The 15,671-nt window shown below is 31.5% G+C and overlaps 1 protein-coding gene across 1 annotated transcript in view; it reads left to right on the forward strand.

The window, feature by feature from the left end:
• LOC148227093 (phospholipid-transporting ATPase VD) overlaps nt 1-15,366 on the forward strand; it is a 91,931-nt gene extending 76,565 nt beyond the window's left edge. The window contains exons 3-14 of the mRNA XM_088202670.1: nt 6,896-7,100; nt 7,377-7,569; nt 7,867-8,162; nt 8,225-9,708; nt 10,823-11,060; nt 11,130-11,220; nt 11,280-11,431; nt 11,498-11,621; nt 11,691-11,953; nt 12,020-12,207; nt 12,283-12,426; nt 13,511-15,366. Coding sequence (XP_088058796.1) covers nt 6,896-7,100; nt 7,377-7,569; nt 7,867-8,162; nt 8,225-9,708; nt 10,823-11,060; nt 11,130-11,220; nt 11,280-11,431; nt 11,498-11,621; nt 11,691-11,953; nt 12,020-12,207; nt 12,283-12,426; nt 13,511-13,565 — 3,433 coding nt within the window. The 3' untranslated portion in view covers nt 13,566-15,366. The remainder of the gene's footprint in view (nt 1-6,895; nt 7,101-7,376; nt 7,570-7,866; nt 8,163-8,224; nt 9,709-10,822; nt 11,061-11,129; nt 11,221-11,279; nt 11,432-11,497; nt 11,622-11,690; nt 11,954-12,019; nt 12,208-12,282; nt 12,427-13,510) is intronic.
• The last annotated feature ends 305 nt before the right edge of the window (nt 15,367-15,671 follow it).

Here is a 15,671-nt window from a genome sequence, read left to right on the forward strand (position 1 = left end):
TTTTTTGTTGTCAATCATTAGTTCGTTTCATTGTTTTAGTTTTTTTAGATTAGTGCCTAATCAATCATAACATTATTAAGATTATTTATTTTTTCTAGCAAAGTATATATATCAAGCAATGGTGTGGACTCAATCATATTTAATTTAAATGGATATCAGACGGGCTACTATTAAATGCGCATCTAATAATAATATCTTGGGATCTAGAAATTGTGTGATTCATGAACAATGATTCATGTAACGATTTATTAAATCAATTCCATAGAAGTCTCGCGCCTGCTGTCTTTTTCGGCACCCAACGCACGCAGCTAAATGCGTTTTTAATAAACTGCTTAAATGAACTTATCAGTTTTATTTTTGCATGGAAGAGACATGATACTGAACAAACCCTGCGCTTATCTCGATTCGGAATTGACACTGTGATTTTAAATACATATTGCTATGACTAAGTTTGATAAAACTTCAGCGGAAATAGCTTTTTTCAATATTATAGTCTTATAATACACTTATATACTGTTATTATATAAGAATAAAATCATTCTTTAAGGTTCACCCTGTATATCCGTGTTTACGTTTTTAACGAGTCTTTTTATTTTATCGTACCTATTTTTTTGACAAGTCAGGGTCAATTTACAAATGTCAGTCGCTCTTTCTGAGCATATATAAATTCATTACTATTTTACGCCGCCATAGCTTCTGTCAATGTTTGTCCATGAGCGAAAGCTTCAAATCCCGCCGCAGTTTACTTATGAATCGATTTCGATATTTTATTTTTTATGCATATATAGCAAACGCCATATTTGTAGACCAAACTAAAATATAAATGGTCGAATTCGAATTTATTTAGAGGCCGCGGCAAGTTCGTGAAATTCTTATATACTCAAGGTTTACTCCATCGGACCGGACAGAGAACTAAGTCGGTGTATATTAGTGTCAGACCCTCAATTTTATTTCCTTTAAAACATAATTATTTCAAATGTATGCAATATGTACAATACTTTTGCACACTGGACATAGACGTGGATTTATAATACATGTTTGCTTATTAGGTTTGACTAACATACATCTTCAGTTATGTTCTTATATATATCAAGGATTGTCAAACATTTTAGAATTTGGGTTAAATTGATGTTTAAAAAAATGTGATATTTTTTAGCTTGTTTTATAATGTCTATATTTATGGTTTATCTTTTGTCTGATGCAGTTATAATTATATTTTGTAATATATTTTACGCCACATGTAATATTAAATATGCGATGCACGCAAAAGTTAGTTCTTACCATTTCTTGATTCTAAACGCATATTCGTTGCTTTTTTTTCGGCTTTTCATACTTATCAACCCGAGAGTTACATAAGATCGTGGTCTACGTTTTGGCCAACCCTTGCTATCTATATATATACAACATATGTACATAGTATGTAGCTTTAGAGCTTAGGGTATATTATTTATGATCCCAAAGTCAATACGAAGTTTGCGATAGTTTGCGAATCGGTCAAATTTATTATAAATTCTAGTATCGTGTCCGTTAAAATATCAACTAAAAATATATAATTATCTCCGCTATAAATAACTCGAACTCAATTATGGCGCAGGGGCTATTAAAAATGCATGTCATAAGCAAGGTATACAATTTTAGATTTTTAGTAGTATTATATTTATTATAATTATACACCAGACATTTTTTGTCACATATCTGAATATCAAATTTTGTATAATTAAATTAATAAACTCCTAGTAGTGAGATATAAATTAATTCATTTACAAGTCACAAGTGTTTGCATTTCGAATTGAATCTTCTTATTTCCGTGCGACTTAAGTCCCTGCAAAAATGCCGTTTTATTAGTGCTTCGAAGGACCAGTGAAACTTTTGAATGTATATTGAAATAATTTATTTTGCCCTTTCTACGTGCTTTTTTAATAATCATTAAATGCAAACTAATGAAGTTGATTGTTGTGTTTTGAATGTAAGACAATGAAAAAGAGGAGCTTGCTTGTGTCGTTATTTGCTGTGTTTAAACGATAAGCTTCAAGATGTTGTCTTTTCGTTCTATTTCTGTAATTTATTGCTATGTCAGATAATTAAAAAATCCTCGCATATCTACAATACGTTCCTGAAAAGTATGCGACATGTACATTCATGTCAAATAAAAAAATGGCAAAACATATTCTGTGGAACAAATTAAATCACAAGAACAATATTTATAAAGCCTTCTAATAATATAAAAATCAGCCTACTAGAGCAGACGATCTACAATTCTGATTCTGATACAATTCGATCTACAATATGATTGATTATGGGCATTAAGCTATTATAGCTTACCACCCCTAAGCATACATTTCGGGTGTTGATGCCAAGATGTGTAACTTTTTGAGACAGCTAGACGCCATGAGAGCTGTTTTATATATATACCATATATAAAACGCCAGGAAATATATTACAATTCAAAGCATTTTTTATTTTAATGCAAAATTTAAAATATTTATTTAAAAATCTATTAATTTGAGTTGTGACGCTCTCATTTCAAGTCCACGATATTTTGATACTTAAACAATGTTTCCTGACCTACTCTTGTTACTTCTTTTAAGGCAATAAAAAAAAAACAATACATCTTCTGTAGCAGATTGATTGAGATTTGACTGGCAGTGGGCGTTTTCCCATAGCAAACATTACATCATTGGCTTACATTTGTCCGTGAACTGTTCTTGTTTATTGTTGATCGTTGCAGCGTACACAGAATATACTGAATGGTTGTACGTGTTTTAAAAAAAAATAAACACCTAAAAGACCTTGGAATTCTAGGGAACACCACATGGGAAATTAAAAAATTAGATAAAAAACATGTCAATCGTTGTTGCGTGATGCAGTACTATCTCTAGAGAGGCTGAGGAGCGTTTTTATATTTATGTATAAAAAAAAACTGGCACTAGCTTAAATTATGGCATAAAAATTTGCTTGACATAATAATTTTATTTATTTATGATTTGTGGATTTTTTTATATGCGGCCCTTTTTCTATCATCCCAAAAACAGCTGAAATTAGTATAACAATCTAGTTATATTATTTTACTGGTAAATATCTCATTGTATGAAATGAACGTCTTAGTTCAGGTTCCATCACCTGTCACTGTGATGTAGGGGTCTTACTTTGTAAGAGCGGTTACGCAGTAAATGTATAAGTGAATGCATTAGATTATATATTCAAAGGATACTAATTATTGTTATTAATTCTAATATCCCATTATATTTAGATTTGTAATGTTTAATCAGATTATATAAAAAAATAATTATGTGATATTATATTGCTCCATAATAATAAAATAATTAATTTGTAATAAAAAACTATTTTTTCCATAATCTATTAGCTTATTATGTAGTTGATCGCTTAACTAGTAATTTATTAGGGGCGGTCGTTTATGGTATTTATTATTGAAGGGCTGCTTAATGCTAAACTGAGCAGTTAACGTTAACACACCTGTATAAATAATTAAACCATGTGAAAAACGCGAACGTCTCACCGGCCCACATCCACTGAGTGAGGTTGAGGTCGATTGCGCTCATTGTTTTATCATAACTATACTGTATTGCGTTTATATATTATTATAGCTTTTTTACAAAAAATCATTCATTCAAGTTCAATTGAGCGTTTATTGTTTTGTTGTACATTATTGGTATTTTTTTATCTGTAAGAAACAACTTTATAAACGTTGGATCTGTTCTTTTTCAAATGCAAATTTCAGATTTTTTGCCACTAAATATAGTCACACAAGAATTGACGTTTTGCATGTTATTGCAAAATTATTATTATGATTGTCTCGCTATTGTGTTTCCAGTTGTTTGTACGCCATTTGCGTATTTTGTTGATTGTTTATATCATATTGTATCGATGGCCTTACGTGTATATTTGCTGGACCCTTTTGGTGAAAAGTATTCAATATTTTATAATGCCACTTTTCTCCCACCATTCTTATATATAAATATGTTACAAAATATTACAGATGAAAGTAGTGCAAGTAATAAAAATTAATCGTCTCATTGCAATTTGACAATTAAAAACATGAAAGTAACTATTTTTTATCAAAGAGTGTGGCGTAGAATAAAGCGTAGTATTTGACGGAGCAGGTTCTCTGGTGACAAGAGAGACTAGGCGCAGTGGCGCAGATGTTTTTTAGTAATACTTTAAATTAGGGGTCCCCAATATTTTTAAAAACAGGATCGGATCAAAACTTTAAAATCGGGCAGATATAAAAATCTCATACCAAAACTAAACGTACACATTTATGTATATGGTAACTATGTACAGAACAAAAATATGTACAGCAATTAGAATTTTTTATCAAATTTTTAATTAACATTAAAATATTATATAGGAAAAAAACATTATTGTGAAGAGTGCTCTAGTATCCCTGAACTATATTTTTTTAACATTGAAGTTTAAATTTGTTCCAATTTGAAAAAAAATCAGATACAGATCGGTAATGTGCGTTTGGTTTTTGATTTGAAAACGTTTAGATGACAGGCTGCAACTTATCGTCATAAAAGTCCAGTAAGAAAACAGATCCAATTACATCCCCAGATCGTTGTAACTGGCCGTGGCAGTAATAAGTGGGTGAGCACTAAGTCTCCCCCACGGAAAATTCAAATTTAGAATATTACTTTAATAAAAAAAAATCTTTGTTGTAGTCCCCAGGATTCAAAATTTTGAGTTGATCTAAAACATAAATAAATGAATCAAATGAATGAAACAAAATAATTAAAAATACCAGCGTATTGAGAAATATATGGCTACTGTCATATGAGAGTTGGAAATTGCGAATGTCCCCGTAGAAATCGGTATGAAAAACTGCCAAATGGGAGAGAAGGCCAATTTAGGACTGTTTAAGTCCGTCTTCTGTACTATTACGTATAACAATATTTTTTGATGCGCAAAGCAATGAGTATTATAATTTATGAATAAATAATGGTTAACTTTTTGTGTTAGAGTGATTTATGAAAATGGCTTTCGAAAGCCTGCGTGTCTATTGTAAGCAAACTCTTGAGTAAAGCTTTCTAGAGCTTTCTCTATAACACAAAACAAAATAATAATGTAATTTACATAAGTTTGTGGATGAATAACGTTTTATGATTAAATACAATACATAATACTGCTCTGTAAATATCAACAACCAGCTAGATATTATTGTAATGAAAAGGAAATGTTTTCTGACTAGTGTAATACATTTTCGCTTACTTTAAAATATTCTCAGTGTGCGGTCAATTGAACAACAAACATTTATCAACGTGACTTAATTGATTTTTATTCAGCATGACATTTTTTTCACAGAAAATGGCAGTGAATTGCAGAAAAAATTAATTGCAGTAAAATGCATCTCATTATTTTATGATTACAATTTAACTACATTTTAAAGGTTGTAGTAATAATTATATTTGATAATCCCAAAGTGTTATAATGTGCTTAGCAACATGAGACAATTGAAAACGTTCCGCTAAAAATGTCTTATAGCTTTATCCAATGATATTATTATCATTGAGTAGCACTTTTTAGTAGTGTATTATAATGTATTATTTTGCATTAAAACTAACGATTAAACAAATATTGTACTACTCAATGATAATAATATCACTAGATGATGCTCAAAGACAACCTGTTTAACATTAGGTGGTTATCAATTTTTAACTACAGTATATAAAACCATACAAAACATTTTATAACTTAAGTTTTTGCTATTTTTTATATAATTCTTTACTATATATGATACAATAATAACGTTCAAGTACATATATAAAAGCGTAGCTATATGTGCATATTTTAGTTAAAAAACTTTGTATTTATTTCAAGGCCTTTTATTATCTATATTGTATAATCTATGTACAATATTCAGAACTGAGCATTAAGTTGTTATTAATATTTTAATGTCAATGTCAGCTGCAGTCGAGCAAAATCAATTTAACTGCATGCAGCATTATTTTTTTATTGCAAATTGTTCTTTGAAATAGATTTTAGAAATTTTATAATATTTCATGAGTGTCCTCTTCAATTGCTGTGATTGATTCTCGCGACGCATACTTGACACCAATAGACCTCTGCTTCAGGTGCTCTCAATCTTTACCATATTTGTGTAGAAAAATATTAGAGTTTCACATTCAAATATGTTCAAATATCATAATATTTGGAAATCTGAGGTCCTGAAAAAATATACAATCAATAAAAATACTTATTCCACATCAATGAAACTTAATGACTTTGACCTTATATTCTTATCTGATCTATGGAAGTTCAAGGCGAACGGACACGAACATTGTTTATTTTGCTTTATCAGTACTTTCACGCTTTCGAATACCAAGGACGATCGCTATCCTTTTGGGACAATGTTACTGATTGATATTCTCTGGTTTATGTTTTTATGAATAATTCTAATGCCTAGTATAATTTTATGAATAGTAAAAACTATTAATCTTCATGACTAATGTATTATTGCCTTACCTAGACAATCTCTCTCTTTCAATCTTTAATAGCTTATTTGGCATTGTGTTGAGATCTCAAAACAATTTTGCAAATATCATATTTCTTTTACAATTTTAAAGCTGTACACTTAAAGTTTTTGATTTGCAATTTGATAATACTAAACTTTGTTACAAGTTATGATAAATTTATACAATAATCAATTTGCTTGTACATATGCATTTAATAAATAGTTCAACATTGAAATCAATGAGCTGCTTATAAATTCCATGAATGAACTGCCAAATGTGAATAATATATGAAGTTTGCACGAAACACGTTAGCGTGAATAATTTAACGCCTTCCAATATGTTTGAGTCAATTTAAGATTGAAATATTATTAAAATATCATCAGAATCACGAAAGCTACAATTGAAATTTTGTTTCGTTTCAGCTCCCACGGCAGATACAAAAAAGTTTTGTGGAAAAACGTTCGAGTCGGAGATCTGGTGCATTTATCCAACAATGAAGTCGTTCCGGCCGATATAGTGCTACTCAGATCTTCGGATCCTAGTGGCATATGCTACTTGGACACTTGCAACTTGGACGGAGAGTCCAACTTAAAACCGAGACAAGTAGCAAGCGGTTTTCATGATAAGGTATGCAAATCAGTATATTATAAAATTTTACTCTACTCTTTAATTACTACAGTTATGGAAGTTCTTAAAAATACTAATAATAATCTGATCATACTCACAGTCAATAAAGGTAATAGGATCTTGAACACTATAGTTATCTATGATTCTCTATAAAATTTTCTTATTAATCTATAATGGTTTCATATTCAAGACTAATAATTCTTACTTGAATTAATATACTGTATAAATTAAACTTACTATGTTATGTTGAATCTAATGATGTTATTTAATTTTCAGCAAACAACGTTCACAGCAGAAAAGTTTGTAAGCTTAGTAGAAGTAGACACTCCATCAACGAAAATATATAGATTTCACGGAGCTCTCGTACATCCAAATGGCAAACGTGTTACTCTCAACTCGGACAATCTGCTTTTGAGAGAATGCCGAATCAAGAATACAGATTATATAGAAGGAATAGTAGTTTATGCAGGTACTAAAAAATATATTATACTGTCTTTCGTACTTAGTTATCATTCGCTTAAATCAAAATTAAATAAAAAATATCAACAATTGACTCACTGGAGAGTTGCTGGCGTTTAAGTGGTTAATCAATCGCTTTTCAACCTATTTTCTTAGCCTTCACGTGTTTGGTTCAAAGACTTTTTTCTCTTTTTCTTTTAACATTATCATGCATTCTATAAAAATAGTTTTCAATACATCTAATAGACAACCGAGATGTTAGAGTTGTAAAAAGTATTTTATTCATCATATTCTTTGTAATTTAAAGGTCACGAGACTAAAGCGATGCTCAACAACGGCGGACCAAGATATAAGCGATCTCGACTTGAAGCACAGATGAACATGGATGTGATATGGTGTGTTTTGATGCTGTTGGTCTTGTGCTGCTTAGGAGCAGTTGGCTGCAAGCTGTGGTACGATCAGTACGCCCCAGCTCGTCCGACCACTCTATTAGATGGCTCGCTGAACAATGTCACAAGACGGTTACCGCCATTCATACCGTATGCGAAAGACCCTATCTATGAAGGCCTACTAAGTTTTTGGATATTCATCATCGTGTTACAAGTAAGTTTCTATATTTCCATTATAAAACATCATTCAAGATCTAAATATTGATTTTTTTTTAGGTCATGATTCCGTTGTCTTTGTATGTCACCATCGAAGTGACAAAAATTGCTCAAATATATCATATCCACAACAACGTAGATCTATACGATTCCGCTACCAATAAACGGATTGAATGCCGAGCTCTCAATATCACTGAAGAGTTAGGTCAAGTCGAGTACATCTTTAGCGATAAAACTGGAACGTTGACTGAAAATAAAATGGTGTTTCGGAGATGTACAATAGGCGGCGTCGATTATAACCACCCAGCATCTGAAAAAACTCACCCGATGGGATCACCAGTAAATTCATCTTCGGAAGCTTCGACCCCGATAGCCGCCAATCCTCAACTTTTAGAAGAGCTATCCTGCGATAACATGTCAGAAGGAAGTCACGCTCAGTGCGTCAGAGAGTTTTTATTGGTGTTGGCTTTGTGCAATACTGTGATTGTTAGTCGTAAGCCTCATCACGACAACATGGACGCTAGTGGCATTGTGGAACCGATGCCTATATTGAAAACACCTAAATTTGTAGCAAACGGTACTAAAATAAAGACAAAACAACTGCCGCTAACGACCGAAAAGTATTCTAGATTAGCCGAATCGAGATCCGTAACGCCATCGCCGCCGCCGTCTACCCTTCCGTCTCCAAGACCGCAGACGGGATTACCGCCGATACCGCCGTCTCCACCAGAAAGGCCGAAATTCTTACAAATTCCGTACTTGAACATCTTTAATCGAGATCGGAAGTTAGAAAATGGTTCTCCCGGTTCCGCGGCGATCGGTGATACGACTCCGACGTCTTCGAAACCTATTTTGGAAGCGGAAAGCCCTGATGAACTAGCTCTAGTAGAAGCTGCAATGGCTTACGGTTGTAGATTAGAAAAACGATCGCCTAGAGAAGTGATCATTAGCATAGACGGTGAATTTGTGCATGTTCCTATTTTGAACATTCTTCCGTTCGATTCGACGAGAAAGTGCATGTCGGTTATTATACGTCTATCGAACGCTCATAACGTGACGGTATATTGCAAAGGTGCCGATACAACGATATTTACGTCTTTGGCTCACTCTCCCGAAGGGTCGGCTGAGAGAGCCGCTTTGATGAGAACGCAACAGCAGTTGGATATGTACGGCCGTCAAGGTTTGAGAACGTTAGTGATGGCTAAGAGGACTATGCCATATCAGCAATACGAAGAATGGTTGGCCGATCTCAAGCATGCGGAATTGTCTTTAGATAGTAGAGAACGTAAGATAAGGGAGTGTTATTCTAGATTAGAAACGGAGCTAGTTTTAATAGGCGCTACTGGAATTGAAGATAGGCTGCAAGAAGGGGTGCCGGAGACGATAAACGCTTTGATTGAAGCAGGAATCGTGATTTGGGTGCTGACTGGGGACAAACCGGAGACAGCTATAAATGTAGCATATTCGGCTAAACTGTTTTCACCACAAGCTGAATTACTTAAACTAATGTCACGGAACAAGGATCAAGCGGAATCAACAATTAGGTATTATGACTATTTTTTACCTTTTTCTTATACTAACTGCCGCTCTGATTGTGCCGCTCATTTCACAGGAAATTATTTGAAGAGATATGTGCATTTAAATAAATACTTTGTTCCATAAAACGGATTTTATTCATTTACGTAAAGCTAATCTTCGGAATTTTCCTTTGGAAAAGAACTCGTTGTAGAGAGATATTCATGGGGTGTTCACTATTATGACCAATCTGTACAGCAGTAATGCATAAACATTCGTTTAATGGAAAAATTATTTTATATATTGCTCATTTAAATTGTCCTCTAAAAAAATGTGTTTTTACGAGTAAATGTTCTAAAACAATTTTTTTTGTTTATTTATTATTTACTTTAAAAAAGTGAATTGAAAAACATTTCAGGTATGAAGTGGTTAATAAAATATAAATATTAAAAAATGTTTAATTGAAATAACATCCCTGATTCTATTCTGCAATGAAAATCTAAAAAAATTATCCCAAAAATATTTAAAAAAAATGTCCACTCAGTGAAATCATATCAGAATACTTTTCACTGGTAGATATATATTTTCACTGGTGAAAATATAATTTATCTGGCAGGTGCTAATAAAATTATATGTTTTTTTTCCATACATAGTAATACATACATTTACATACTTATCATTATTTATTTACATGCATACATACAAATGTTTCAGTAAAGTTATATTTTAACTAGTGAAGCCCAAATAGATTTTCACCAGTAGATATATATTTCTACTAGCGCAAAAACAATTATCATTTCTCAAAAGTAAAAATTCACGTAAAAAGCAATAAAATCGTGTAAAAACGCTCGGTAATGAGCGTTTCTACTGCGATGGCACCAGGAAAAGGGATAATTGTTTTTTGCGCTCTCTTATTAGGTAAAATTCGGTTTAGAACATGATTTTTCTTGTATTTTTGTTTTAAAAAACACCATTGTTTGATTGTCGCTTTCTAGTAATTAATTAAAACTATCGTAAAAATCAAATAATAAGAATAAGAAATCCATTGAAATTTGTACACAAATCTGTATAATATCTAAATATTAGTTAAAAAAGCAGAGATAACATTGTATATTTAAATAAATGTTTTGTTGATTGTTTTAGATGCTACCTCGACAGCATGGACAATATTGGAGTTAGCGAAGACGGCAACGGTATTGTGATTAACACTTTGCCTCTAAGACCGACCAAAAGTCGGGCTTTAGTGGTAGACGGGAAGACTCTTACGTTTATATTAGATAAGAAATCAAATTTGACAGGACCATTTTTATCACTAACAAAGAAATGCACTTCAGTGTTATGTTGTCGAGCCACACCACTCCAAAAAGCCTATATAGTTAAAGTAAGTCAAACGTTTGTTTATGCCAATAACTAAAAAGACACGCATACTGATTAATTTTTGATTATGTAGGTAGTTAAAGAAGAAATGGGAGTCAGAACGTTAGCAATCGGCGACGGTGCTAATGACGTATCAATGATACAGACTGCTGATGTCGGGATAGGTATGCTGAATTGAGTTAATTTAGTTTTGATTAGTTAATCTTAATAATAATTGTTTTAGGTATTTCTGGACAAGAAGGAATGCAGGCCGTGATGGCATCGGATTTTGCAATATCTAGGTTTAAGTTTTTAGAGCGATTCCTCTTAGTGCACGGTCATTGGTGCTATAATCGACTGGCTAGGATGATACTATATTTTTTTTATAAAAATGCGGTGAGTTTTTTTGCTTATTGAAATAAAAAAATATGATTATGTTTTAATTATATTTATGATTTTCAGACATTTGTGTTTCTAATTTATTGGTTCCAATTATACTGCGGCTGGTCGGCGAGCGTGATGGTCGACCAAATATTTCTCATGCTCTATAATTTAATGTTCACGTCGTTGCCACCACTTGCCATAGGTTTGCATGAGATTTTCTATCTCATCAAAATTATATTTGAAATGAGTGTTTATTATATATTTTTTTTAGGTATTTACGATCGATGCGCTCCCGAAGCGTTACTCTTAGAGCGTCCGGGATTATATGCGGTACCTAGATCTGGTAACACTTATCGATCACGCTCATATTGGATTGCAATGCTCGATGCTCTGTACCAGAGCATAATTTTGTTCTTCGTCGCTTTACATGCTTTATGGGACAGCCCCGTAGACATTTGGCTGTTTGGCATGACAATATCGAGTTCCTGTATAGTAGTAATGCTCTTGCACGTGGCCATCGAAACTAGAAGCTGGGTGAGTTCAATTATTCACTTCAGTGTGAATTTTATGAATAACTATTAATATGTATTTTTATTTCAGACGATTCTGCACGTTTTATCGCTCTTGGGTTCACTAGGCGCTTATTATGGCTTCACCCTTATATACAATACGCTATGTGTTAATTGCATGGGATTGCCATCTAACTTTTGGGTTATGCATATGGCGTTGGCTACCCCCGAATACTGGTTGATCGTTATATTGAGTGCAGTCATCGCTTTGGCACCCAGGTAATATTAAAAAAATGGTTATAAAAGCATTATGAAGTGTTTTTTTTTATAAATATTTGTCGACTATAATTTCAGATTGGTATGGCGAGCGTTGTGTGCTTCACTTTGGCCGGGTGCTTTGGGACGAGCTGTTTTACAGAGGCGGAGAGACAAGAAGATTGCTCGGTTACCACTCGCCGCTCACTATCACAACGCTTCTCATTCTACGCACATTTACAGGTTAATTAATATGTCACACTTATAGTATCAATCTCAGACATGACCTATTTATATACAGCTCAAACTTATAGGCTAATTTAACGGCGATAATATGTATATTACTACAATCACATTGATTCCTAGTGATTTACATTCTCACTTCAAGCGTTACAAAACGACTCGTAATATAATCATACCTTAATTTATGGGCAACAAATTTAATAGTCAGAATTTAAACTTTGGGTCAGAATAAAAATCCAATGGTTAGAATAAAAATATCATATGATCAGAACTGAAATAATGAATGGTTATAATTATATTATTCAGGGTCAGATTAAATATCAAATGTTTAGAATAAAAATAGTATACGGCCAGAATAAAAATATAGGACGATCAGAATTAAAATATATAATCATGTGAATTACAAAATAATAATATAACATTAATAAATGTAAATAGTCAATAAATTATTTATTTTATAAATAGCTTCTAAAATATCTCTCTCACCTAAACTGTTGTTAGGTGCAAGCGAGCAGTAGCGAGCGAGCATTGGCCAGAACAGTGAACACCCTACGAATAACTCTTAAATAATCTATTCAATTGTATGCAGGATGCAAAGGTATTTAGAGCGACGAAGGAAGCAGGAATAACGACAGAGAGATAACACGAAATAAACGGCTTTTTCATAGTTATTCGTATTTAATATTTGGCTATAATTATTTAGGTTACTTTTTGTATGTATCTATGTTTATTTTTCGTTGTATTTATTCATAAATTATTAGTTTTTTATACATATTATATTAAAAGAAGACATGACTGAGATTGATCCTACAATGCTATTTTCTTTTTGCTTATTTTAAAAGAGCTGTAATTAAAACTAATTTTCTTATTTCTTCATTAGCTTAACATAGGAAGAGAGCTATAATGTAAATATGTTTTAAATGCTCACTTTATTTTTCATTGTACATAATAACATACTTCACTAAATTATACATATGTATGTACAAAAAATGTAAATCATAGCACATTTACATTTTTGTAAAATTTTATCTTTATTTTTCAATGCTAATTTAAAAAAAATTAAATTTTACGTTTTATTTTTCAGACCAACTGTTGACACTGCCATTGGAAAGCGTTCAACGTTAACGGCGATAGGTTGAACATATTGTTATTACAAATAAGTGTTTGGTTTATTTATTGATTTATCAATAATTGAACTCCGATTCGATTTTCTCATATTGAAAAAATCAATCCCAGTTAAATGTTATAATATATTTAAATGCGTATACATTTGTTCGAAAATAATGACAGTCGTATGCGAAACGGGTTCTACACCCAGAACCTTTGGGAAGAAGAGCCGTTGATAACAAAGCCATGTAACTAAATTTGTTGTCAATCTGAGGGAAAGTTAATAATTGATGAATGTTTAAATATACTATGGTGCTTGTAATATGTTTCATACTCTACAAGGCTTAGCCATACCAAATATAATGCCGTGTGATTATACCTCGATCCCTTTCAATTAGGCTGTGATTTCTGTCCTAGGCATAGTGTTTTTTATTTTAACGTACGAGTAAGTGTAAATATGTTTATCTGTAATTTATTTACATTATAAATGTGCATTGTAAAATGTCTGGTATTTGTGGCGTGGTATCAAAGAGTCAATTTTTTAATTTTATGTAGTAGTTTGGTTTTCATTTATTTTTTGAGTTGCTCTTGAAATTTAAAGAATTAATTACACAGCACAATAAAAAGGATCTTGTGATGTTGGATGAAGGTTAGGTTAGATTGACAGTTGGGACCAATATTGTATAGAATCAAGAATTTGTGAAGCTATTTTATAAATTGAGTTTTGTAAATAATATATATGAACGTTGAATATTGGAAAAAAGACTGCCGAATCAAACTTAAAAAAAAACATTTTTAATGTTTCCACCTTTTTTAATTAAAAAAATATTAATTGGAAATATTTAGATTGTTTTTTTTTCGTTTATTATATTATAGTAGATAACCCTGACCATTTGAATATACATTTCACTTAGTCTTAAGTGGATGATTTTGTACTATCGAGAACCAATTTTATATCTGCAAGTTTTGATTGTATTATATTTTAATTCCCAATAAAGTCAAGAAAAGTATAATTTAAAATTAAAATTTATATATAAAAAAAACGAATTATTGAAAGCATATTGTGTAAAGTTTTCGGTGATGATTAACAATAGTGAAAGTATGAAAATATATTTTTTAAATGTGATCTATTAATTAATATAAAAGGGTAGTTTTATAAAAGTGACTATATGAACGTATATTTCATAAATTTAACACCGTAAACATTTTATGAAATGAAATATTAGCTACGTCTGTAATTGAAAAAACGTGTACTAAACTATTGTTAATTATTTTTTTTAAATAAAAAATCAAGTTCTTCTTTCCTTTCATCTGTTTTTATATACGAGGCTTTAGAATTAAGATGGACTTGAAAAATTACAAAGTTACCTATTGTGCCAATGGGTTAATAAAAATATATTATTAAAAAAATCTATGAAAAAACATTATTTTGTATACTTATTGTGTAAATAAATCTAATCTGTCTATGTTGAGAGTCGTTAATAGATTACATATTTTCTTGAAGTTATTTATTTCTATTTTTCTATTCCTAGTTATATATATATATACATAGTTAGTATTTGAATATAATAAATTCTAAACGAAAATATTGGACACGTTTTATTTACTTTTTAATAATTTTCTTATGTATGTATATGTATAATTTAACTCGTCTATACATTACTTACAAGACTTATTTGCATTTTGTTTGTTTTCAATGTTGTACAGGGTTTAAAGACCTTAATTATCGTAACACTTGTGAAGAAAATCGCTGAAATATGTAACATTTCGTGTCGTGAGTTGCCTAGATAAATTGAGATTTATTGAAGTTAATAAAAAAAAGTTGTTTAAAAATAACTGACTTTTATTTATTAAATACATATATAATGTCTTAATTTATGTGAAAGTCGCGAAGATCTACAAATGATACCAGTCGCAGCACATTCATTGTACTTAATTTACAAGATAATGTAAATGTAAATAATTTATTAGATTATCCAGTTGAATGTGGGTCTGCTGTCTCGAAGTGTCACATCTTTTTTTTTCTCTGGCGAATCACAGCAGTGGACGTTGGGGGGCCAATTGCATCGCTCATTATTCAACCAAAGAAATATGTTTGTGTCCTAAAATGAAACTTTCGAAATCGTTAATGCAAGGGA

Source organism: Plectrocnemia conspersa, unplaced genomic scaffold (assembly GCF_051122295.1).
Source record: "Plectrocnemia conspersa isolate PC_06_02 unplaced genomic scaffold, ASM5112229v1 ptg000013l, whole genome shotgun sequence".
Taxonomy (NCBI): Eukaryota; Metazoa; Arthropoda; class Insecta; order Trichoptera; family Polycentropodidae; genus Plectrocnemia; species Plectrocnemia conspersa.